The 25,655-nt window shown below is 56.0% G+C and overlaps 1 protein-coding gene across 1 annotated transcript in view; it reads right to left on the bottom strand.

Moving 5' to 3' along the window:
* OTOF (otoferlin) overlaps positions 1-23,176 on the bottom strand; it is a 29,895-nt gene extending 6,719 nt beyond the window's left edge. Inside the window, exons 1-23 of the mRNA XM_009644045.1 lie at positions 23,168-23,176; positions 21,579-21,676; positions 21,073-21,163; positions 19,960-20,076; positions 18,510-18,662; positions 17,840-18,029; positions 17,335-17,459; positions 15,364-15,498; positions 14,710-14,871; positions 13,511-13,630; positions 12,492-12,653; positions 12,041-12,203; positions 10,978-11,108; positions 10,495-10,524; positions 9,766-9,903; positions 8,275-8,341; positions 6,246-6,370; positions 5,437-5,571; positions 4,387-4,524; positions 2,865-2,992; positions 1,909-2,079; positions 1,177-1,337; positions 1-103 (exon numbers count right to left, since the gene is read on the bottom strand). The exon at positions 1-103 is cut by the window's left edge and continues 58 nt beyond it. Of these exons, the coding sequence (XP_009642340.1) occupies positions 1-103; positions 1,177-1,337; positions 1,909-2,079; positions 2,865-2,992; positions 4,387-4,524; positions 5,437-5,571; positions 6,246-6,370; positions 8,275-8,341; positions 9,766-9,903; positions 10,495-10,524; positions 10,978-11,108; positions 12,041-12,203; positions 12,492-12,653; positions 13,511-13,630; positions 14,710-14,871; positions 15,364-15,498; positions 17,335-17,459; positions 17,840-18,029; positions 18,510-18,662; positions 19,960-20,076; positions 21,073-21,163; positions 21,579-21,652 (2,819 nt within the window). The 5' untranslated portion in view covers positions 21,653-21,676; positions 23,168-23,176. The remainder of the gene's footprint in view (positions 104-1,176; positions 1,338-1,908; positions 2,080-2,864; positions 2,993-4,386; positions 4,525-5,436; positions 5,572-6,245; positions 6,371-8,274; positions 8,342-9,765; positions 9,904-10,494; positions 10,525-10,977; positions 11,109-12,040; positions 12,204-12,491; positions 12,654-13,510; positions 13,631-14,709; positions 14,872-15,363; positions 15,499-17,334; positions 17,460-17,839; positions 18,030-18,509; positions 18,663-19,959; positions 20,077-21,072; positions 21,164-21,578; positions 21,677-23,167) is intronic.
* Between the last annotated feature and the right edge of the window lie 2,479 nt (positions 23,177-25,655).

Genomic DNA, 25,655 nt, shown 5'->3' with positions numbered 1-25,655 from the left:
GTCTCCACGTGCTCGGGGACCAGCTTGCAGCCCGCCCGCGGGATGTCCTCCCAGTGGCGCAGCACGGCCAGGGCCAGGTGTTCATCTGTCTGCTTCTTCTGACCTGCGTGGGCAATGGGAGGGCTGAGCTGGGAGAACTGGGCAGACAGACCCTGGGGACAGCAAACGACCCTCCTCCTCTACCCTTATTCCAAGGGTGCGGAGCTGCCTACTAGCTACCCCCCCTCCATTCCCTTGGGTACCCTTTGTCCTTCAGCCAACACTTCCCAACTCCTCTGCTCCTGTCTTTAACCCCAACCATTTACAGAAGGTCCAGACCCCCCGCTGGTCTGCGTTTTCCTAGGCTGAACAAGCTCTATATCCACGTTGTCCTCTGCTGCTCCCCTCCTGGCCTCTGCGTTCATCTGTCTTGGGCACACGTGAGTGCGTTGGGACACAACCATTGGGGATGCAATTGCATGGAGAATGGCTTGGAATCGTAGAATAGAATCCCAGAATGGTTTGGGTTGGCAAAGCCCTTGAAGCTCCCCCAGCCCAACCGCTCCCCTACTCCTGCCATCCCACCCCCAAACCCCAGCCCTCAGCACCGCCTCTGCCCGGCTGTTAAATCCCCCCAGGGCTGCGGACGGTAAACCCCCCCGGGGCTGGGGCCCCGCCCCCTCCCCGGGGCAGCCCCTTCCAGTGCCTGACAGCCCCAAGGGGAAGGAATTGTTCTCCATGGCCAACCTCACCCTGCCCTGGCACAACTTGAGGCCGGTGCCCCTCGTCCCATCGCCCCTTCCCTGGGAGCAGAGCCCGACCCCCCCCCGGCTCCCCCCTCCTGTCGGGCAGTTGTAGGGAGTGATGAGGTCTTCCTAAGGCCTGGGGAGGCCAGGGTGGGCTGTCTTCATTGCTCCTTGGGCATGCACTTCCAGGAGGAAGTTTTCACAGGCAGCTTTGGTGATGTTATGCCACGGACACCCATGAGTGATTCTGAGAGTAACCCACTGGCCTGGGTGATTCATAAGACTCTAACTGGTCACATACTGGGAAGTCCATTTAAGGCAGTGGACGGAGAGTTATTGCAGTGCTGCTTTGGGGCAATGGGGCCACTACATCTGTCACCAATTCTGGATGATGAGGGGACACCCCAGAACCCTGCTCCCCTGCACAACCTTCATCCCACGGGGCAGGTACCATTTTCATCCTCAATCTCCGTGGGGCCGGTGAAGACCCTGTTGGCAACCTTCACTCTTCCTCCTGGCCCAAAATGTGGCCCATCCACCTTGCCCTCTTTGCACAGCTTGGAGAGGATTTGGGAGGGCTTCATGGGGTCACGCCAGGTGTTATAACCGTGTCTGCGAAAGGGAGGGCAAGGTCAGTGAAGCAGTAGCAAGATTTGGAGGAAAAAGCCATTTTTGTTCCCCTCTGCCAGCAAAACAAATACTACTGCCGCGAAGGACCCAGGATTTGCAGGGAAAGGATGCGAAGCAGAGAACGTGAACCTTCAGAGCAGAGTAGGTCCCTCTGTGCCCCCGCTCCTCGCTTTGCTAACACCCTTCCACCCCAGCCCCTTTACTCTGTGCTGGCTCAGACCCGAAATGCCCAGCGCACCCCACTTGGCTCCCAATGCTCTTGGCACTGCTCCTTTGGTCCTGATGCTATTTCAGCTCTGGCCTCACCCCTTTGCCAAGTCCCACCAGTCCCATCAGTCCCACCAATCCTTTCCTCCCTGCCCTGGGCTCCTCGCAACCCACTCCACTGCTGCCCTGCTGTGCTGGTGACAAAACCTGTGGGGGTACAGCACAGACTCCTCCGTTGGCAGGCAATGAAGGAGGGAGATTCCCGCAGGAGATCTAGGCTTGGCGTGGGAGGTGAGCCAGGCATGGATCCAGGCAGAAGGTTGGGCAGAGAAAGCTTTGCTCGTACATGGAATAAGTCTGTGACACCCCACAAGTAGCTCGGTGCTTGCTGTAGTAGCGGTTCTCCAGGTCAATCTTGGTCTCTCCAATGAGGTCATCGGTCCCCACCAAGTCCCAGTCGTACACGGCCACAGTCAGCATGGACTCCATGGGGAAGGTGGCCTCGATGTCAAAGGATCTGGGCCAGGGGAAAGCAGGTGAGGGGGAACAGAAGAGCTGTTGAAGGGCTTGGCTGCTACTCAAGACAGACACGTGGGTGAGGTGGGTCTGCTCCCGTCTGCTGGCGGTGCTTAATTTGCACCCACCACTGCTGGGTGTTTGAGGTAGGGGTTTTAACCAAAGCTCTGCACAGGCGGTTTCAGACCCAGCAGCCCTAGGCAGGTGGTGGCACAGGGTGACTGCTTGACCTGAACGTCAACAGCCCTGAAACTAAGTTTCTGTGCCACTGGATCCAGCCCATACTCTCCCTGGAGTTCAGATCTAACGATTCCTAACGCAGGCACTTAATCTTGATCGGATATAGCATCATAGAATAGAATCATGGAACGACAGAATGGTTTGGATTGGCAAAGCCCTTTAAGCTCCCCCAGCCCAAGCGTTCCCCTACCCCTGCCATCCCACCCCCAAACCCTGGCCCTCAGCACCGCCTCTGCCCGGCTGTTAAATCCCCCCAGGGCTGGGGACTCGACCCCTTCCCTGGGCAGCCCCTTCCAGTGCTGGACGATGGACGTTTCTTAAACACCCTTTACAATATTGGCCATGCCACTGGCAAAAAGGACAGATGGCTGAAGTGAGGATGCCTACACTCCTTGCAAGGAAAGTTCTGCGTGATGAGTCCCGCCTTTTGAGCCCAAGCGGTGGCTGTGGGATGGCTAAGGCACAGGTCCACGGGCTGCCAAGCTTGGCTCAGGCTTAGCTCACCCCTTCCAGGTTCAGGCAGGTAACAGGGCTGGGGCAACTCACTTTCCGAAGACAGGGTTCAGCTGCTTGGAGATGTAGTTCTCCTTGTCTTTGATGTCGGTCTTCCCCAGCTTGATGGCAATATAGGGGTCAGCTTTCCCGTTGATGTCAGCTGGGTGAAGGTCTGTGGCCTGCAGAGCACAGACGGGACACATCAGTGCCACCCACAGCAGCGAGCGATTTGGGGATGGCCCTGGGCTCCATCCCTGAGACCATCTGGCCTTGCCCCACCATGGGCATGTGGCTACGCACTTTTGTCCCCCAGTGTCTTGGTTTAAACTGGGGATAAACTCTGCTTTGTTTTAAACCCTGTCCTGATTTCGGGAGGGGTTGGGGCTGGCCATGTCCCCTCAGAGAGACATAACCACAGGCTGCTTTGGCATCTCCTTCCTCAGGGGAAAGAAACAGGCGCCTCTAAAGAAATACCCAGAGCAACAGCCTGACCAGGTGTCAGAAGACTGTCCCCTTCCCCTCCTGTTCTCTCATAGAATCACAATCCCTGGGCAGCCCCTTCCAGTGCCTGACAGCCCCAAGGGGAAGGAATTGTTCCCCATGGCCAACCTCACCCTGCCCTGGCACAACTTGAGGCCATTTCCCCTCGTCCTCTCCACTCACTACATTAGGGCCAAGACCTTCTGGCTTCTCCCCATAAGGGGGGGTGAGTATCCCCAAACCCCCCAGTCCCAACCTCCAGCATGGCATGCAACAGCCCATGCCCATGCCAGGACACATCCAGCCAGTCCTGATTGGTGGTGGTGCTGACCAGGCTGGTGTCTACCACTGCAGCCTCAGCCTGTTGGTGACCAGCAGCAGACCAGTTACCCTGCTGGGCAGCGGGAGGCAGCACTAGCTGGAGAATCAGGCTGGTGGGAAATGCAGCCCAAGGTAGGTCATGTTTGTAAAACACCGGGGCGAGGTGGTGACAAGGAGCAGCCTGGGTGCTTCTAGTAGGACTGAGACCCCTCTCGAGTGCCTGGTGTCAGCACCTCACTCACAGGCCTGGGGACACACGGGTGGCTGCTTTAGAGGTCAGGAAAGGATTTCTTCCAGCACACACTCCGTATAAAGAAACGTGCTTCAGCTCAGCGTGTGTTTGAGGAGGTGCCATGTCCTTCAACCAGCTCTGCTAGACCTGGCCAGCCCCTGTTGGGCTCTGTGTGTGCTTCCCTGAGGTGTCATGGCTATGTGAGGAACCAGCGCCTCGCACGCCTGGTTGAGCCAAATTATTCAACTTGAGTTAAGCACTGGAACCGACGTGCCGATCCGTCCTACATACCCATCTCTGGATCTGGCAGGAGCTTGGATCTGGCTTGGAGTTCCCAACCCAGTGCTTGGAGCACACAGCTATGGAGACACCATTCGAGTCCCCATCAATGAGTTGCTTCCGTCCTCATGCTGCATCCTTGGCCTTGATGCACTGAGCGCTAAAACCCAATGTCCCTATGGCTTTGGGACCGGCTCCTGGGCGTGCGCCATGGACGGGAGTGCAGGATCATGCCTTGCCACACCACACAACTATACTCACCCTCACGATATAGACTCGGACCAGCACGTTGATGGGGTCGTTGCTGGGGATCCCCTGGAACATGCCAAAGGTGGGGTCGTATCCTGCCTCCTTGGTGATATCGTCAGGGAGCGGCACTTTGTAGACACACATGGAGCCCTGGTGTGAGGGAGGGCACAGCCCGATGAGAGTCCTGCTGCCCAGGGGCTCCAGGTAAGCAGACCCATCCCAAACCACCCTTCCTGAAGACCCAGTCCGTATTCTTGTTTCTAGCCACATGCTGGAGCAGACAGGCCAGATCTGGAAAATTCCTCCACCGTGCAAGCACCAGTTCAGGGGCTGCAACCATGAGCAGAGAAATTGGGCAAAGGGAAGGAGGCCTCCAGAGGAATCGAGCTAGCAAGGTGCTCATGGGCAGGGACTTCCAAGAGTAAGACTGACAGGAGGACAAAAGCAATGGGAATAAAGGGATTGACGAGGGATGGGCTGGAAAATCTGGGAACTACCACATGAAATGCTGCTGATATCTATGCTCCCTAAGCATCTGGTCCTAGGTAAAGTGGGGAACTGCCTGCTCATCTCCTCTGCTAAGCAAAGGGCAGGACTGCCATCAACAGGCTTCATCCTGGATGCCACCCATGGTTCTTGCCCAAGAATCTTACAGCCGAGAGATATGCTCCTATGTCGTGTGGGTCCTGGCATGGCGCAACACGGCCATGAGACCCGGTGACTGGTATGGGTGAAAAATAGTTCACGGAGATAACCCAGGGCAAGGCTTATTTCCACGGTGGGCAAGAAAGAGGATCTGCTTTTCCCTTGGTCTTCTGTGAGAACGGTCAGGGATCTGCTGGCTCGCAGGTCACCGCCTCCGCGGATGCGCTCTTTGAAGCTGTCTGATTTCTGGCACTACCTTGGGAGGCTTTCTCTCCCTGCAAGGTGCCTGCAGCTGGGTCAGCCCAAATTGGTTTCTTCTGCACACAACTCCTTCTGGCTAAACCTGCCTCAGCAGAGAAACCTGTTGGCAAGGGGTTCCCCAAGCTGCCCCTGGCCCGACATTGCGGCTGGACTCACTTTGAACCTCCCCACTATCCGTTCCTCTTCTGTTGCATTGTCGTCGTTGTCCCCAATCTTCCCACGGAGCAGGTTGAAGGTGTGCAGCCAGTCCTCAAAGTTATCAAACTCTGTTTCCAGCTCTTTGTTGAAGACCTGAGATGACAGAAAGTTAAAGGAGGGGAATTAGGTAAAAAGGAAAAAAAAAAATAAAAGGTGAGGAAAAGAGACGGTGACTACCTGAGTCAACTCAGAGGGAACATGGACACCTCAGCTCCCAGTGCCCAATTCTCTAGGAAGGGAAAGGATCTGCAGGGTCTTTGGGTTGGACATTGATGCCACAAGCACCTCCCTGAACCGATAGCATACAAGAGGGAAGCTCAGCTCAATGGGCGAGGTGGCTGTCCCCTGTCTGTGCAAGGCCCAGGTTCAAGCCCCTTCTGAACCCCAGAATCACAGACTATGTTAACCCTAATAAACCCCACGGGCCAGCACATTGAACCAGAGCCCACCCCTGCCCTGAGTCCTGGCTGGGCCAGCCATAGCCAGTCTGGAAAACTCTCCTCCTCCAGTCAGGGTCCATGCAAGCTGCCCCAAGGATGATCCTATCCCAGGACAACCCCTTTTCTGTGGAGCTTTGTTACCTCCGACTCCTTCAAACTATGGAGAGAAGCTGGCAGACCCAAGGCACATCTCACTTAGGGTTAGGTGCCCCTCAGGTGGGCAAGGTGCCTCATGCAGGGTTGATCCATCCTGCTCTGATCTCCTGGTGGCCAAGACTGCCATCCTGGAGCAGGCAGGGTCTCTTCCTCCCCTGCTGACACACGCACCTTCAGTTCGTCAATCTTCTGCTTGTTCTTCTTCTCGGGAAGCTCAGGGGCTGACTGTTGCTTCTTTTTCTTATCGTCTTTGGGTACCTTGGACTTCTCCTTGTTCTTCGCCTGACCCTTGGAGCCTTTCATGGGAGAGTCATTAAGTTTGATTTCTGAGTCCGAAGGGGAAGCGGTGGGGAGGGAGGAGATGGAGATGAGGGTGAGGAGGGGTGGAGCGGACAGGGAGGGGGAACTTCATCAAAGTCCTTCAAACAGGAGGAGCATGAAAGCTGGCAGCTTCTACCACCTACAACTCCCACCCAAGCCCTTCCCTGTCTTTCCTTGACCCTGGCCATTGATACCCAGGTCACAGCATCTCCAGGAGCCCAGAGGTCTCTGCACAGGGAGCTTCCAAAGCTGACCCGAGCAGAAGTCACGCGGAGGCCTACAAAACACGGACTGAGAGCGCTAGGCTCTGGCTAGCTTCAGCAGCAGTGAGAAGACCTGCTCCCACCCTCAGCATCTCCTTCCCTTCCTTCTGCTGGAGGCTTTCACTGCTGTATGCAGCCTGGAGTGTAACCCCCCCAGCCCAGGTATCGCAGAGGGGACTGCTTGCTGCTCAGCACTCAAGCACAGGCTGCTGCCCTTGAAGAGGTGTTGCCCATGACCAGCTGCAATGATGGGTTGTTGGGTCTCTTTTCGGAGTAACCACCAGCCAGGGACATCAACTACATTGGGACCAGGCTGCCTGGACAGGCGCATTCGCAGAACACCCCTCTGCAACCCCCATCCCTCGCTGCCTCTGCCAGCCTTCACGACTGCCGGGCCATGCAGGCAGGGACAGACAGATGACAGCAGACAGAGGCTTGATGAGGAAGAGGAAGGAATGGGAGCACCAAGGGGAAATGGAGCCTTCGCAGAGGACAGAAAGAAAGCAGTGAGGGACACAAGCCCTGTCATGACAGCAAGCCCAGGAAGAAGATGCTCAGAGCTGTCTCCAAGCTCAGCAAGACCCGGCCTCATCTTTCTCGTCATAGGAAGCAATGGTTATTGACTTATGGTCTTCCAAAAGCAAACAGGATCTGCATTTTTCTCAGCTAATGGATTTTGCATTGCCCGGGCATGAGAGCAACCTTCTGTCATGGGACGCAGGACATATGGAGAGCATGAGTGCAAGTCCTCAAGGAAACCCCTCCAAGCCTTGCTGGTGGGACTGGCAAGGAGCCTCCTGGCTGCAACTGGACAAAGTCACGCTTGACCAACATGTCCCAACTCAACAGTGTTCTTGGCCCACATTGCTTGTGGTACAAAATTCATCTCACCATGCTTTAGATGTCTGCAACACCTCGTTGGAGCTACAGACCCCCTGAATTCCTTCAGAGAAAAACACATTTAGGGCAAAATTCATTGGATCGTAATGCAGTGTTGAAAACAGGTCAGAGGACTTGCCCTAACAGTACCTATTTTTCTTCACTGCCTGTGCTAGAACAGCAGCGAGGAGGCCTCTACGTGCAGGTAAAAGCCCTCATATTAGATAAATCCCAGACCTTTTGTCTGGTTGAATCTTCCCTTCTAAAAAGATTTGAGCCTCCTGCAAAATGAGATTGCAAAAAACCCCATGGAGGTGATCTAGAAGTACCTGTTACTCGGTGTGCTCCACAGACGTTGAGCACGTGGTCCTGTAGCTGAACACACCCGCACGGCCGAAACGCTGGCGCTTTTAATGCCAGACTAACTTGCCATGGCACAAAGGTGCCCTCGGATGACAACATGGATCCTGGTCACCAGCCCGCGATACTGGCACGTGGCCTTCCTCCCAGCACCGTGCTCCAATTCAGATTCACCTGGCCTTAGCATCTTTGCCCAACACAGCCCACACCGGGCTTGCATTCACAAAAATTGATGCTGCACAGAGGCATGCAACATCTGGAACATCGGGCTGGGGAGAAGAGCAGCAGAGTGCTCCAAAGGGGCATTCAAGCACCAAAAGGAGTCTTGGCCCTACCTTTCCCTGCCACGCTCCCTCTCTCGTTCGCAGCCCGCTTACCCTCTGCAATCTCCATTTCTTCCTTCTCCTCCGCTTCTGCTGCCGCTGCTTCCTGCTGCCGGAGTTGCTGGGGGAAAAACAAAGCAAACAGGGAGTTGCAGGAGGCTTGAATCTTGGCACATGGAGGCCAGGGAGGTGATTCGAGACAGCCAGCATGGCTTCCCCCAGGGCAAGTCCTGCCTGACCAACTGAGGGGCTTTCTATGATGGAGCAACTGCATCAAGGGACAGTGGAAAACCAAAGGACGTCATCTAGCTGGGCTTCTGTAAGGCCTTTGACACGGTCCCCCACAACATCCTTCTCTCTAAATTGGGGAGCTATGGATTTAATGTGTGGACTGTTTGGTGGATAAGGAATTGGTTGGATGGTCACATCCAGAGGGGAGTGGTCAACTTGTAGCTTTGCATTTCCTGTACCTTACTCTCTGGTCTTTTTTGTCATAAAATATTTCTTTTTTCCAGCGATAACTTTTTTAGTTTCCCCTGGCCCATAATTCTTGCTTTTTCACTAGATTCTTATTGCATTGCCCAGTTGCTGCTAACTGGCTAAAGCTTATCACCCAGAAAGTCATCCCACTGCCATTTAAGGACAGCGGGAGGCACTGAATCCTGCACTTCAACTTTGTTTCAGTGCACAATCACCCTGACTTTTGTGCCTGGTGGGATGAAACTGCTGTGAATGTTCGGCTTGGCAGTGACCCAGGGTCTGGAGCCCCAGGCTGCTGGGGAGCGGCGGGGGGAGCTGGGGGTGTTCAGCCTGGAGAAGAGGAGGCTGCGGGGAGACCTGAGGGCGGCCTTGCAGGGCTTAACGGGGCTGGGGAGAAAGGGGGGGACGGACTTGTTAGCAGGGCCTGCAGCGCCAGGACAAGGGCTGATGGCTTTGAACTGAAAGAGGGGAGATCCAGGCGGGATAGGAGGGAGAAATTGTTTGTGCTGAGGGGGGGAGACCCTGGCCCAGGTTGCCCAGAGCGGTGGTGGCTGCCCCATGCCTGGGAACATTCCAGGTCAGGTTGGACGGGGCTGGGGGCAACCGGCTCCGGTTGGAGATGTCCCTGCTGATGGCAGGGGTTGGGCTGGGTGAGCTGGAACGCTCCCTTCCCCCCCAAACCACCCTGCCATTCCATGGTTGCATGGGTGGTTGTGCCGAGGTCTGTGTGCCCCCTGGAAGTGCCCAATGCAGGGCCACTGCTCGCTCCTGCCCTCTGAGCCCCCAGCAGGGTTCTGGCAGTGTTGGGGAAACCAAAGTTGCCCAGTGCAGCCTTGGGCACTGATGTTGTTAAATGCCCATGTCCGAATGCAAACCATGGTCAGGGAAGGGGAATCCTGCTCAGCTCTGCCAGGTTAAAAAAAAAAACAACCACCCTTGCCGACAGCCAGGCAATGTTGGCAGGGGAAGCAGCACAGCCCCAAGCCTTTGGAAGTAGCTGGGAATAGGTGAGACAACGTTTTCCTCTCCGCCCCACCCTACACCCCTCCCCTGCTCTGCACCCACCTCCTTCATGGTCTCAATTGAAGCAAAATACTTGGACCACCAGTCCAGCATGCTCTCGTCCGGCTCCTCCTCCTCCACTTCTTCGCCTCCTCCTCCTCCTTTCTTCTTCTTTTTCTTTTTCTCCTTCTCTTCCTCAGACTGCAGGGACCGGGGAAGTCAGGGCAGAGAAGAAGAGGGATGAGACCAGAGCGGGAGGTCTCCTGAAGCGCAAAAGTGGTGGGCAGAGCCCTCCTGGCTGGGCGCCCTCCTTCGCGCTTTCCCCATTCCGCAGCCGCAGCCGCTGGGGCACAGGGCAGCACAGCAAGATGCCCACGGCTCCAGCATCCCCAGATGTCCCCTCCTGGCTGTCATCCCCTTCATCCATGCATTCCCCACCCTACAGCACCCCAACCTGATGGGGCAGCAATCCTCCCCCTGCCCGGCAAAGTGCCCTGGGTCCCCTTAGCGGCACAATTAACCCTTGTGCAGCCGGTATCGGTGGTGGGAGCAGCCAGCGTCTGCACTGCCCTGCTTCCCCCCAGCAAAAGCTGGGCTGGCCCAGAAGAGCTTCCCAGTCTGTGGGAACCAGGCCACTTCCATATCTATCGATAAGGTGACGCCGCTCTGTCTCGGCCTGGGGACGGAAGGGCACTGGTCCCTGCCTGTCTCAGGGCTGGTGAGGATGCACAGAAGGGTTGGATGGGGAGCGGCGGGTCAGGAGCAGGGATGCAGAGCGGAGCCATCACTTACCACGTCCACCTTCACCACCGCATCGGAGTTCTGCCGCCCGGGGGTGGGAGGGAACAGTGAGAGGGAGAGCAGGTTAGCAGCGCAGCCCCAGCCCCCCACAAATACAGAAACACAGAATGGCAAGGGTTGGAAGGGTCCTCGGGAGCTCACCCAGTCCAACCCCCCTGCTAAAGCAGGTTCTCCTAGAGCATGTTACACAGGACTTCATCCAGGCGGGGGTTGAAGATCTCCAGAGAAGGAGACTCCACAGCCCCCCTGGGCAGCCTGGGCCAGGGCTCGGCCACCCTCACAGTCAACAAGTTCTTCCTCCCATTCAACTGGAACCTCTTCTGCTTCAGGTTGTGCCCATTGCCCCTTGTTCTGGCACTGGGCACAACTGAGAAGAGTCTGGCTCCATCCTTGTGAATCCCTCTGAATCCCTCAGAGACTGGCCATGCAGTGGGGAAAGAGATGCTAAAGCGGTGCTGGCAGAGGGATACTCACAGCTTCCAGCTTCACCATCGTCTCCATCTTCTTGATGGGAACCTCGGGTTCCATATTGACAACGATCTCCCCTGTGGGGCGAGAGCGATGGGCCCTGTTGGCCATTGCCAGGTAGCCGTTGAGGGGTTTAGCTGGACAGAGGACAGAGAAAGAACAAGAGGGGAGGAGAATGTAGAAGAGAGACGAAGAGCTCAGGGGAGATCCTACAGGATTCATGCAGGAGTGCAGCGTGACCGCCTTGTTTGGAGAAGGGGAAAGGTGGAAATGAGCATGGACCCTTACAGCATGATTAAAAACCCCTTCCATAGCAAAGGAAAGCGGGTGATGAGAAAGGACTGGTTTTTTCACCCACACCAGCTCCAGAGGAGAAGCAGCAGAGAAGATGATTGCCCTAAACATGCCCCAATCAGCTGGCATGGACACAACCACGGGTCCAGACCTCTGGCTGGAACCAGGGATGGCTGCTGGCAATTCCCCCCCCAGACCTCCTGTCTCTGCCCAGCCACTTCCACCAAGGACTGGGAGGAGACGAGCAAAGCCTGTGGCTTGCCAAGCCCTTGGCTGCTGTGCTAGGTGGAGGGAAAGTGGGTGTGTGGTGGCTCTTGCTGTGGGTGCTGATAGATGGGGCGGTGGTTGGGAGGGAGAGGGTGGCCTCAAGCTGTAGCTTGCTGAGTCTTTACTCAAATAAAAGTGGTACGGAGCATGGCAAATTCACCTCCCAGTCCTGAGGAACATTTGGGGAGTGTAGAGTCATGAAGCTGCAGAGGTGTTAGAGGTGAACCAGCCTTTCTTGTCTTACAGGTATCGGGGGGAGGACGCAGTTATTGTGGTGAGACCCACAGATAAAAAAAATCGAAGGGGAATCATGGCCTCACGCCCTGTGCCTTCTCACCCCCTTGACTCAAACCCTGGAGCACTGCGTGCTTAACCAACAAGCAGGCAATATCCCATAGTCCTTGCAACCCCCTACCCATCTCCCTCTTCTCCGTGCCCCTCAGTTGTGCGCAACGCCCCACCGAGGACCCATACCAGCCAGGTCCCCGTGGCCCAAGCTTGGTGGTACCTGTCATATTCCAGTGCTGGGCTTTCTTGTCTGGTGGGCGGTAGATGAACTTTCGGAGAGAGCTGACAGCGTGGGACCCCACCAGGGTGTAACGCCCGAAAGCCCGGCAGTCCACCACGCGGATGTTGAGGGGTGGGTGGAGCAGCTCATTCTCCGGGAGGTCCTGGAAAGCAGAGGTGTGCTGGTTATCAAGGGTTGAGGGCAGGCCGTGGGATGTCTGCTTTGGTGGTTGGAAAGGCCACTAGGGAGTAAAACAGGGATCGTGTTGGAGGAAGAGGTCTGGAGCAGCTCCAGCATGGCTTGGGAGCCCTCAAAGGCCATCACCGACTGGGATGGAGCTCAAATCCTCCACTGCTGTGGGGAAACTGAAGCAAGGGGCTAGGAGCCCTGGTCTGGGCTCCAGAAAATCTGGGTTTCAGCCGAGAGCTCAGGGGGAAGAAGAAACACTCACCACTTCGAACCACTTGACCAGAGTGCTGAAGTTGGGGTTTTTCTTGTAGTTCTGGATGAGGGCTGACTGGACCCCCTTCCCAGCACATTCAATGTCCACCCGGGGCCGGTCCACCTGGGCCAGGTTCACTCTCTTCAGATCCCTCAGTCCCCAAAACAAGATCTAGGGCAGGAGGAGGAGAAGGGATCATAGAATCATCATAGAATGTTTTGGGTTGGCAGGGATGCAAACATGTGGAAGACCAGGAGCTAGGATCCTTTTAGAGACCTGCAGATCTGGCCAGTAGCATCTCACCTGAGCAGAGATACCTACAACCATGGGTGAATTGTGTGATCACAGAATCATAGAATGGCTCTGTCCTCATGACCCCCACCCTTGAGATATTTGTAGGTGGTGATGAGATCCCCTCTCAGCCTTCTCTTCTCCAGGCTGAACAAGCCCAGCTCCCTCAGCCTTTCCTCCTAGGGGAGATGCTCCAGTCCCCCCATCATCCTTGTTGCCCTCCTCTGGACTCTCTCCAGGAGTTCCTCATCCTTCTTGAACCAGGGAGCCCAGAACTGTACTGGCCTGGATCACCACCAAGACGACCAAGAGACATGCCCGACTGGGTGCATCACCCTTTAGGTACCTAGAGATGCAGAAGGGTCATTCCGCCCTGGATGCCCGAGATGGGTGGGATGCAGCTCACCTGACTGCTGCGGGAGGAGATGCATTGCCCGTGTATCGCTGACGTGCCCTGCCTTGCATCTCAGCCCAAAGGCCGTTCACCGCAGGGCTCCAGACTTGCTGTGGTGCCCACAGTTAAGACAGCAAGGAGCGACCCCGTTCACTGTTCTTTTAGGGCTGCTGCAGCCTTGGTCCCCGTGCAGCCAGTGCAGCCAGATCCTTGTGGTGCAGACATCTGGTCTTGGTGCCCAGCTAGTCACCAGAGCCTCAGAGATCCCCCCAAACACCCATGGACAGGCTCTCTTGCCCCACACAATGCTGAATGTTAAAATTTGGTGCTCCAAGGCAATTACCTCCACTCTGTATTTACTCAGCACTGGCCGAATCCCCAGTGGCACTGGCAGGATGGGGCCCCGGTCCATGTCTGTGGGCCCATCGATGGGGGGAAGGTCTGATTTGCCCCCAGGGCCAATCTGGAAGAGACACAGCCTGGATTAGGGTCTGTTCCTTTGGGAAGCAGGGGTTTTTTTGGTCAGTCTCAGCTGTAACATGGCACAGCCTGGTCTCATGCATTGGGTCTGTGCTGTCTCCAAGGGTGCAGGAGCACCAAGGGTTGCTGGGCAGGTACGTTGGGAATAGGCACGAGCAGAAGGAGCTGTGCTCCCATGCAGGCCAGACCCAGCAGAAAAGCAAACTTCTCAGCCCACCCAACGCACTCCAACCCCAGGGCTGTCCCTTTTCCTCCTGCAAGGAGTTGCATCTGCCTGGGCTGGGTATGAAGAGACACAGAAATGGTCCAAGAGGTCAGCCCAAGAGCAGGTTTCAGGTCCCATTTCCAACCTGGGACATGAGGGAGATCAAATATCCCATGTGAGCCCGTCCCTAAAGAAACCACCCCATTGCAAGGAAAGTTGGGGAAAAAAACAGAAAAGGGCTTGGATGAGCCCCTGGAGCACGGGAGATCAAATATCCCATGTGAGCCCGTCCCTAGAGAAACCACCCCATTGCAAGGAAAGTTGGGGGAAAAAAAAAAACCAGAAAAGGGCTTGGATGAGCCCCTGGAGCATCTGCAGGCAAAGGAGATGGGACGAGCACCCTGGGGCGTGGGACACAACAGTGTCAGGGTATGAGAAAGGAGGGTTTAAGTCTGCTACCCCCCAGACTATGCGGCTAACATCTCGCCATATTCCTGGGACGCTGCTATGAATTCCCACCCCTTTTTTCCTGAGCCCCTCAAACTGGCATCTCCGAGAGCACCAGGACTCCCACTGGCATCTCCTGTATCCCAGAATTTGGGCTAAGGTAACACTTTAGGTGGGACGTCCTCTCCAGCAGGATGCCTAGGACTCACGGCACATGGTCTTGACCAGCAGGACTGGGCAGGAGCTGCACTCTCGCTGGGTTAGTAGCTGTGCTAAACCCTCCCAGCTTTCCCAGGATGCATGAACTACCTGCTCCTTGCAGCACCCGGGGCAGGTAAGCATGGCTGAAGCCCCGCTCCCTTGCAGACCTCCACCCCATCCTTTCCCTCCCAGCTTTGGCCAGTGGGTACCTGGAGCAGCTCGAAGGCAGCCAGCAGGTCGCCTGCTGTGGAGTTGCCCCGGTAGATCTGGTAGTACTCCAGCTGCGGGGGGAAGCGTGGCGGGCAGTAGTGCTCATCCGACATCTTCACCACTGGCTTGGCAAAGGTGCGGCCCATGAAGTCAGCTTTGCCCTGGAGAAGCCAAGAGAGCACTTTTGGGTTTGCTGACCTAACATGAGGTCTCCCACATTAACCCCACAGCTCTGCCCATCGCGGTCGGCACAGGACCACCCCACTGGGCCTGGGGCACCAAAGCTCAGTGCCAGCTTTCGCTCCTGGCATCTTCGAATAAGGTGAAGGAGGTGGCCGAGGACTGGGATAGCAAGGAGGGCAGGGCTGAGTGGCTTTTCTAAAGGGAAAGACTCGGGTAACGTCTCCTTTCCTCCAGCCTCACAAAAGCTCTTGCTTCCCTCTCCAAAATAAGATGTCATTAAGCTGAGTCTGAGATCTAAGGAGCAGCAGAGGCTCCTAGCCCATGCCATGGGAGATGTGGAGGCATCATCTTCCAAGGGTCAGGAGAAAAGCTGCTTCCCACATCCTCCGCCCCACCTGCCTTGCCTCTGACTCAGGAGTGATCGCAGCATCTAAACTAGACACGTTTTCCTCTTCTGGGATCCAACTTACCACTGTGTCCTGGTCATAGATCTCAATGACAATTATGGGAGGGTCGTCCCGCATCTCATGAGCTTCTCCATACAGCTCCACGTTGTCAAAGACCAGCAGCTGGTCCCAGGTTGGGCAAAGAGTCTCATTGAGAACCTGGAAGAACAGGAGAGGAATTTACCAGTCCAGCCAGGGGCTAACTCCCCGTGTGAGGGCAGCTGATAGGGTGCTGGTCCCGGTTCTCTTGCTCTGGGATATCAGCAGTGCTGGGGTGGGGCGATGCTTTGAAATGCTCCAGCTCTGGAGCCCTCAGCACCAGGGGGACATGGACCTGTTGGACCGGGGCCAGAGGAGGGCTACTAAAATGCTCCGAGGGCTGGAGCCCCTCTGCTCTGAGGCCAGGCTGGGAGAGTTGGGGGTGTTCAGCCTGGAGAAGAGAAGGCTGCGGGCAGAGCTGAGTGCGGCCGGTCAGGGCTTCAAGGGGGCCCAGAGGAAAGGGGGGGACAAGCTTTTTAGCAGGGCCAGCTGGGACAGGACAAGGGGGGATGGCTTTAAACTGAAGCAGGGGAGGTTTAGACTGGATCTAAGGCAGAAATTCTTTCCAGTGAGGGTGGTGAAACCCTGGCAGGGGTTGCCCAGAGAGGGGGTGGAGGCCCCATCCCTGGGACCATTCCAGGCCAGGTTGGCCGGGGCTGTGAGCAACCTGATGTGGTTCAAGGTGTCCCTGCTCCTGCAGGGGGGTTGGGCTGGGTGGGCTCTGGGGGTCTCTTCCCACCCAAAACATTCCGTGATTCTATGAAAATATTTCTCTATGACATTGTGGGCAACGTAGAGGCTCTGTGACTTTTAGTATGCTCACCCCAGGTTTCCTTCATGAGCAGTGGAAAGCAAGCGGCATTTTTATGGTGCACTTTGCCTCTTCCTAAGGGGTATTTTAGCCCTAGGTGAGCAGCCCTGTACCCTTTAGGGGTCCTTTTGTCTCCACTGCTTATTAAGACAATTAAGAGGGCTGAGACACAGACGTGTACGCTGCAGCTCTCTGCAGCCTACGGGCTAGTGATGTCCTCTCCGTGCAGCTCTTTGGTTTGCAGCTCTGGTTTGGATCGAAGGGTGGAGGCAGCCGGTGCTGCACAGTGTGGGGCTGGTGGGGCAGGAGGTGGGACAGATCCAGGAAGGGATCTGAAGCCTGATCTGAATGGAGGGAGAATTAAAGGTCTGAAACGCTTTGCAGATCTTGACCCTTGGCAGCTCCCAGTGTTCACCCCTTGCTCCGATGTTTCTATTCGCTCTGCTTAATTATCTGCTTCCCTGGGATGGCAGGGGTAGGGGAACGCTTGGGCTGGGGGAGCTTCAAGGGCTTTGCCAACCCAAACCATTCTGGGATTCTGTTCTATGATCTACTTCTTTCTGTAAAATCAGGGTGAAACAGTGCCCTGTGAGGGGGCAGCCGGGGGGATGAGTTCTGGAGGATGAGGTCAGCCCTGGCCTGTCTCAGCCCAAAATCAGGCTGCAGCTCCAGCGCCTGGCAGCACTAATGAGCTGCTGCACATTTTTTTTTGGACCAGTGAGCCATAGGGTATCTCCCAAGGACCCTTCCGAGGAAAAGAAACCCAACAGCAGTCAAGCAGACGCAAATTATTTCCAGTGTCCACCAGGCTTGCTAAAGCTTGGCAGCCCTCAGCCCAGGAAGGGGCGGCACAAACCCCACTTCAGCATGCTCTGGTTTCTCCTAACCAGGCAGGAGAATCATGGCCACATGGACATGGGGTAGCTGTGTGCTGGTGTGTGGGGACACATTGTGAGGGTGCTCCTAGGGAAGGGGCTCCTGGAGACAGCCAAGCCCCAGCGCCGTGGCTGCTTTCCCACCCAAGGACCCCACGATCAACCCAATCCTTGATTGACCGGCAGTCACGAGACCTGGGAGCAGGATGGAGAGCTGATGGGACATGCAAGGCCAGAGCCCAGCCCTCCAGGTCAGGAGATGGTGTTTACCTCGGTGCATTGGCTCTGGGAGATGAAAAAGACTCGTGCAAAGGGGTCTGAAAGGCCACTGCTGTCAGCCGCAAATAAACTCCTGGCTTGGTACATGTGGGCTCGCAGCTGGAAAACCTGCTTCTCTGCAAGAGAGAGGGGGAGCGAGAGCTTGATAGGCACGCCTGGAGCCCAGCCATGGGGCTCAGCCTGCAGAGCCAGGTCCCAGGGGCACGCTTTTGCTCAGGGCCAGCCCTGATGGAGGATCTGGGCTCAAAGCACAAGTCCCCAATGGATATGGAGATCCTCAGCATCCTGCTCGCCACGTGCAGAATGACAGCTAGCAACAGGGAAGAGGGTGCACAGTTCCCACACCCCAGCTCCCCATGGGAGCAGTGGGGGACCTCAGGCTGGGACAACTGGAATTATTTCCCCCTTAGCTCCTGGAAGGCTCAAGTGGTGTCCAGCCAGGTTCCCTCCTACCCTGTCCATGCCCCCAGACCCACTGCAGGCAGGGAGTTCTTACTGGTGTAGAGGAGGCTGATGGGTGGGAAGGATGGCAGGTTTTGGCCTCTGGCAGTCTTCTTCTCCTCAAAGCCACAGGGCAGGCCACTCAAGAAGTCTTTGCGCTGTTTGTTGAGGCCCAGCCACAAGTACATCTCCATCTTGGCCTGAACTGTCCAGCCAGCAGGTCCAAAGCCCCTCTTCCCAGGTAGCTGGGCACAAAGGACAGAAGAGCATACATGGATATAGGGAAGGCCCTAGAGATGGACAGACCACCTCTTGCAGCATTTGGCTCCTTCTGGTGCATCACTGGTACCGTTGCCACTTAAAACCAGGGACCCAGCCCTCAACGTTTTGGATCATGGCACTACTCTGGCTCGTGCATTATCTTCTTCCCACCGCATTGGCTTCCCCTTTCTAAGCCAGCATCCTCTTTTGTGGCCAGCTGGATCAGACATCTCTCGCCTTCCAACCATTTCTCACCTACCAGACTGGTTAAGATCAGTGGTTCACACTTCCTAGCAGCAGACTTCCCCCCTACCAGTAGGATACTGGTCTGCTTTGCCTAGTATTCAAGCCCCAGCAAAATTAGATTCACAGCTCTCTCATCTTCATCTCCCATCCTCCCAGTCTGTACTTCCTCCACCTCCCTCCTCTTGGCTGCAGTTCCCCCAGGACAGGCAGATCGGCACCTTGAGGAAGATGGTCTTCACTTTGGCGCAGTCCTTGCCCATCTCCTCATCCACAATGGAGTAGAGGATATCCTTGGAAGGGACGCGGGCGTAGGCAATGCGCTTGTTGTTGCTCATCATCCAGATGAAGATGTCGGGGATAGTGTGCTGGGGCTGTGAACACCAGCAAAGAGCCCTGTCAGCGTCTCAGCTCCTTCTGGCCACTGAAGCACCGGCGGGGCTGGAGACCTTCTGAAGGCAAATGCAACAGATGCCGCAGGAGGTGGATGTACCTATGGCCATGTTAGAGCCACTGAAATGGCTTTGAGCCTCCCACTGCAGAAGCTTGAGCCAAGCTCAGCAGGGTGAAGCTTTGCAGGAAAGAGACTGGGATTTACATTTGTTCTAGTTTTAAAAAAAAAAAATAATTAATTTTGGATTAGGAGGCTAAAGATTTTCCTTCTCTCTTCATTCAGCAGCCACGGGGACTGTAGGGCAGGGGCCTGACCTTCATTCCTTACTATGGAAGAGGTTCTGTGCCTCAAGATGCCCCATCACACCCTGTAGCCTGGTTTATGTTGTGCTGTGGCGCCTCAAAGCCAAGGAAGGCCCTGCGGTAAGAAGGGGGCTGCGGCCGAGGCTGGGAATCTGCCGCAGGGAATGAGAACAGGAGGTGCAACCACGACAGCTCCCACGGCTGACCCAGCCCCAAGCTGTAAAAATATCCGGGGAATCGTGGGGTTTTCTGAAAGAAGGAAAAAGAGTTTTGCAGGTATTTGGGAAGTATTTGGGAAATACTCCCTTTGGAAATGCAGTGAGCAACTCTGATATGTTGGGCTCTAATCGCTCACCCCTGAGCGGGAGCGAAGCAAGAGCATGCCGCAGCAATAAAAATGGGATGGTTTGAGTTCTGCGGGAGGACGGGGCTTTATCCCCCGGCAGTCCCAGGAGCCGCTTACTTGAACCACTCCCCAGCCAGGATCAGGAACGGCTCCCACTGCACCGCCGTGTGGACATGTGCCACCTTCCGATGAGCAATCCCCCGGGGAACTGCATGGCCTTGCCATGGCTGAGGCTCCAGAAATGGCTTCAGCTCAGCTGTGAGAGGACCCAGCTCTGTCACTGCCCGGGAAGGGCTCTTAAATTTGTCTTAGCACCGACCCAATCCGCCCCAGCAGCGCGCAGGCAAGCCTGGGAGGCGCGGGGCAGCACGGAGACTTGGAGCGGCTCCTTTGGTAACAGATGATAGGATGAGGGGGAATGGTTTGAAGCTGCGCCAGGGCAGGGTTAGGTTGAAGGTTGGACTCGATGATCTTAAAGGTCTTTTCCAACCAAAGCGATTCTATGATTCTTGCACAAGACCTCGGCCACCAGGGACCTCTCCTGCCTACAGGGCTTGCAGAGAGGTCTCCATCCCCCCTGGGCATGCTCTGCCCCAGACAACAACCTCTCTCCTTGCAGAGGGACTCACCTCATCCGCCAGGAACCGGAGTTTCTGCAGGAAGTTTTGCACCAGCTTCAGCTTGTCTTTCATGGTGTTCTTCTTCACCTGCGACCGCAGAGCCGTGGCTTGCTGCCCCATGTTCTCCTGCGGTTAAAGGGGAGCCCAGGACATAGAATCATAGAATGGTTTAGGTTGGAAAAGACCTTCAAGATCATCAAGTCCAAATGTTAACCTAACCCTGCCATCCCACCGCTAAACCATGTCCCTGAGCACCTCATCTGTCCTTCTTTTAAGCATCATATCATTTTATATCACATAAGCAAGAGCAGAACGGAGCACAGAGAAGGGAGCAGCCCCAGGCAGGTCCCTGGCGTTTGGGAGGGGCTGGCGAGGAGGCAGATGCCTTAATCCCACCGCCTGTGTCCTGGCAATGGTACTTCTGACACCTGCTTGCCAGCCTTGGTGGGATGCAGGGAGGGCCCCTGGCAGGGCAGAGAAGTCTGCCCCAGCAGAAGGTACACAGGACCGAGAGGTGTCAGTGGTGCTTACGGCATTTTGGGGTGGCTTCAAGCCTGATGTTAAGGATAATCTCCCCCCCTTCTTCTGACCCTGCTGTAATTCAGGGTTCAGAAAAGGGGACGTGGAGGCTTTTGCACAGGAAGTTGATCGCTCCGTAGGGTGCAGCCAAGGTGTCCTTGGCTGGATAGGCCAACCTGCTCCTTGTGCATCTCTTCTGCACCTCCAACTCCTTTGCAAGGAGCTGGGCTACCAGCCCCAAACGTCAAGGCTAGATCTACCCCTGGAGCAGCTCTGCTCCACAGGGTTCCCCCAAATTACGCCTTCCCAGTCGCCTCAGCTGTTTGACAGCCATGCAGCTCCTCCGCTGTACTCCCGGATTTCCTTCCAGGGCAAAGCAGAGCACGGTGGAGGGGAGGCAGGGGCATGGACCCAAGTGCCACCTAGGATCCATGCAAGACCCAAGTGCTCTTGAGCTCCTCTTTTCAAAATTAAACCCCAAACCTTCAATCCACAGAGACTGGAAACCAGCATGCCTGAGGACCAAAACTCCCCATTGCATTGACAAGGTCCAGCCCTCCCTGCTCACAAATCCCCCTCCTTGCACAGCTGAATCCCACTCACCAGCTCCCGCATGCAGGACTTGAGCCTCTCCCGGTCCAGCCTCGTGCGGGAAGAGTGGTGCTGGTCCTTGTCAGCCAACGTCACGAAGCGCCTGGTGGAAAAGGTCAGCAGCGTGAATCCCATGGGAGCCTGTGGGCTCTCTCCTCAAGGAGCCGGGGGCAGCTGGGAGGGCCAGCCGTGGCCCTCCTCCCCCCTAGTCCGCAGCCAAGCGTTGTGTTTGCACCCAACATCGAGTGCCATGCGTGGGGTGTAGGTGCTGATCAGGCCTGCGGAGGCCACAAGATTGAGGCTTTCACCACTGGTTTGGGGTCTCTGAGGTGCAGATGTAAGCACCACCTCACCCATGCTCCAACCCAGAGGGCAGCTGATACGGTGTTGTGCCAACGCGATGAAACGCTTGCCCATCATCCAGCGGGTAAGGCAAGGTGGGCTTAGGCTCACAGCCATGCCCATCCCACAGGGAGCAGGGGTCTGCAGTGTGCCACCTCTGCCCATCTTTTACTCACAAGCACCCACTGCTCAGCTCCTCCAGGACCCCCCGGAGCCGGCGCTCGGGGTGAGGCTTCTCCGTCTTGATCATTTCCTGCACGTCGTTGAGCCCTTCCTCCTGCAGCAGCAATGGGGAAAGTGGTGAGGGGGCGGCAGGGCAGAGCTCCACGGTGGGGCAAAGTCCCCCTTCGAGGTCCGACCCTGCACAGAGCAGCCCTGCGGGGGCTCCCACAGGGAAATATCTGCTGCTTCTCCAGACCTGCTGGCCTCAGGGCTCAGGGCTGGCACCTATTTGGCTGTGGGGACCTGGCTTTGAGCGACGGGAATGGCTCCACCACCCACCATGAGACCAGGTGGCCAAGGTCCACACCATGGTGGCTGGACCTGCCGGGCTCTCCCTTTGCAGACCCTGCCAACATGGAGCTGTCGCGAAGGCTCCTTGGGAATTATCCGAAACTATGAAAGGAGGCTCTGCCACACAAGCGCCTCTCCCCTGCAGTCCAGGGGGACAAAGCCTCCCTCCTCTGGCTCCCTTGGGTGGGTACACCTGGGTCTGACCTACAGAAAACTCAATGAGCTCGTAGGATTTGGTCATTCAAACTGTGGAGCATTTAGCGCTGTGAAACCTCCCCCTTTAAGGCAGAAGTTTGCTCGTGGGGCCTCGCACTCTTTGTCCCTGTTTGGTGACAAGCTGGAGAGGTGGAGCCTGGATGTGGCCCTTGCCAGCCCCGTGCCCCCAGCTGTCTCCCTCCTCAGCACCTACTGACCAGCTTGTCCGCAATCTTGTCCATGATGTTGGCATTATACAGCCGGCGGCGCTGGTCCTGCCACCAGCTCTTGATGTAGATACAGGGCTTCTTCTCAAAGTAGGGCAGGTGGAAGTAGTTCCTGCAAGAGGAGGCAGAAGACATGCTCCGTGGTGGGAACACTCCCAGCCAGGGACAGCCCCTGTCCCACACCTCTCCCAGGGAGGCAATGCTGTGGTGGGGAGGGGGGTGTATAGGAGGTCAGGCCTGGGAGAGAGGGGACTGATGTGAATTGTGAGCTGAAGAACAGAGGTTCCATCTCTCCCAGCACCCTTCCCCAACGCCAGACCTGGGGCGGATGGACGCAGTGCCCAGGGATTGCCAATTTGCCATCGCAGACCTGGTGGCCCAGAGAGAAACCAGGGAATCTCCCACTCCCGCAGCCTCACCCATAGCCCAGCAGAGAGCAAACATCTCCAATGTGGCAGCAGCGTGAGCAGCGGTGGAAGGGAAACCGAAGCCTTAACACCCTTTCCTGAATGCTGGTGAGGGTCTCCTATAGCCCCCTGGCCTTCACAGCAGGCAGAGGTCTCTGCCCTTTGCAGAGCTGACAGTTTTACGTAGGCTGGTGGGATGGAGTGGCAATAGTCACAGAATGGCGGGGGTTGGAAGGGACCCCCGGAGCTCACCCAGTGCCACCCCCCTGCCCAAGCAGGCTCACCCAGAGCAGGGGGCACAGGACAGCGTCCAGGCGGGGGGTGAAGATCTCCAGAGAAGGAGACTCCACAGCCCCCCTGGGCAGCCTGGGCCAGGGCTCCAGCACCCTCACAGTCAAGTTCTTCCTCACGTTCACCTGGAACCTCTTCTGCTTCAGGTTGTGCCCATGGCCCCTTGTCCTGGCGCTGGGCACCACTGGGAAGAGTCTGGCTCTGTCCTCATGGTACAGTTAAAAGAAGGATGAGGCCGAAGAATGGGTTCATGCTTCTGGGATGCCTGAGCACTGGCTGTGAGCTGGGACCCATCCACTGCAGGTCCTGTCACACACCTGGGATCACCCCTTGGTCAAAACCCAGCTTCAGCTCATCCTTCTGCAGCCAGAAGGTGTCAGCAGAGCCCCACAGTTGGGTGCAAGGCTCCCAGCACCCAAGGGCTGGAGACACCTGGGTGAAGAGCATGAGAGCCAGGGCCCAGGGAACAGGCTCAGAAGCCATCGGTGCTTCTCATCTCCCTCCAGCATCCACCTCGACACGGAGCTGGCACACGAGCGAGGGAACCCCAGGGAAGATGCTTTTATCCGGAATGCAAATACCCTTGATTCAGTGTGGTTTGCTTCATTCCCCCGCTGAATTAAGCCAGCCAGTTAATTCTATTAACATCTATCAACTGGTATAATGCAGTTAAAATCCCCTTTAAGCATTTATCATCGGTTAAATCCCATCAGCTTTCCCTAGTACCAGTCCTCCGTACTCCAGTCCAGGCTGGGGCTGAAGCTCAGCCCACACATCTTTGTGCCGATCCCCTTCAGTTTGGGGCTTTCCAAGCCCCACCAGAATCACGCATGCAGCTGCCTGGATTTCACCTGTATTTCAGGGTAACTGCTCCCTGCACATCATGAAGCAATTCATAAAGCAGACCAAAAAAAATAGTTATTGTTATTTTACAGCTGGAGGAGCCAAGGCAGAGAAAACAGAAGTGATTTGGTCTGATAATGGTCTGAAGTTACTACAGGGCAGGTTTAGGTTGGACATTAGGAAAAATTTCTTCACAGGAAGGGTTGTCAGGCTCTGGAATGGGCTGCCCAGGGAGGTGGTGGAGTCCCCATCCCTGGAGGTATTTAAAAGAAGGGCAGATGAGGTGCTGAGGGACAGGGTTTATAGGTGGGATGCCAGGGTTGGGTTAAAGGTTGGACTTGATGATCTCAAAGGGCTTTTCCAACAAAAGCAATTCTATGATTTGTCCACGGACAACCGCCCGCGCCCCGACAGAGTAGGACCCAGTTTCCCCAGCCCTGGTTCTGCTCAACAGAGCGTGGCTGTCAATGGCTGTAAGCAATGGGGACAGACAGAGAGGATTTAAAGTCTTTTACCCCAATCTCCTGCCTTAACACATTCTCAAGAAACTTTTCCCAGCAGTGCTGTTTTTTTTTTTTTGCATCCTCTCCCCGCCGCACATCTGGGACATCGTCCAGCTTTTCAGACCCAAACGGATGAAGAAATGCACCAACAGAAATTGCCTTCACTGCTGAAATCGATGCCTTAACTCTAGGTGGATTTTGCCTGTCTCCGCATGGTGCCCATGATGGTTTTACATGCCCGGCACCCAGAGAGAGCAAAGCCCAGGCCCCTCCTCCCCGACGTGCAGCACCAGGTTGTGCCACCCTGGGTGGCAGCAATCCTAGGGCAGGAACTGGTTTTAGACCGGTTTCCTGAATGTACGAAACGGGAGTGAACCTGTTTTTTCAGTGGCACCAGTGATTTTTTTGAATGCACCGGTTAACTTCATCCCTCTTTGCCACAGGGGAAGACCACTAAAGGTATGGATAGCCATGAGTTTTGGGTGCATATCTGGCCAGGTGGGTGAAGGATGATGTCCTTCGTAGGGTAGCCTGAGAGGTGAATTCAGCCCTAACTGGCCATCAGAGAATCCACAGGAGTGCTCAGAGCCGTAGGGCATGGGGTGGATGTTCAGCTGGCAGGCTGTATCTAGGACGAGGTGTCCACACGTGGTATCTAATCTCCCTTTAGAGGGCATGGAGATCTGGTCCCCACTGCTGCTCCCAGGTCTGTTTGACCGAATGACTCCAGGCCCTGCGATGCACTGACTTCAGCTCTGACTTCAGCTCTGACTTCATCCCCGCAGAGAGTGGGGGGAGCTCGGAGACCCAACGTGCGTGGAAACACCTACAGACCACGTCTGAACTGAGAGCCACATCTCCACGGCCAGGCAGGGACGCTTACCTGTCCGTGACCAAGGGCTTCACAGGTTGAGATGAGGAAACGGAGACCAGCTCTCCATCCTCACCACCTTCATCCTCACTTGAGTTCTGGAGCAGCTCAGACTCCTCCTCGTCCCCATCCCCTCCCTCTTTCTTCCTCCGCTGGATAGGTTTGGTCATGCCATCGATCTGGTTCCCATAGTTACCTCAGGAAAAAATGTGAAATAAAGTCACAGGGTTGTAACTCCCATCGGGCTCAATCTCTTGCCTTTAATTCATGTTGGGAAGAAGTCTTCTCTGCAGGAATCATGGGGGACAGCAGAGTTCAACTCCTTGCCCAGGAACCATAAATTAGTGCTAGGTGCCTCTCCTCTGCTCATGTTCCCTCTTGAGCCAGCAGGAACACACCCCCT

This window comes from Egretta garzetta, unplaced genomic scaffold, assembly GCF_000687185.1.
Source record: "Egretta garzetta isolate BGI_Z169 unplaced genomic scaffold, ASM68718v1 scaffold520, whole genome shotgun sequence".
In the NCBI taxonomy this organism is placed as follows: domain Eukaryota; kingdom Metazoa; phylum Chordata; class Aves; order Pelecaniformes; family Ardeidae; genus Egretta; species Egretta garzetta.
Note: the sequence above shows the minus strand (reverse complement) of the source record. Positions and strands in the feature narration are given on the sequence as shown.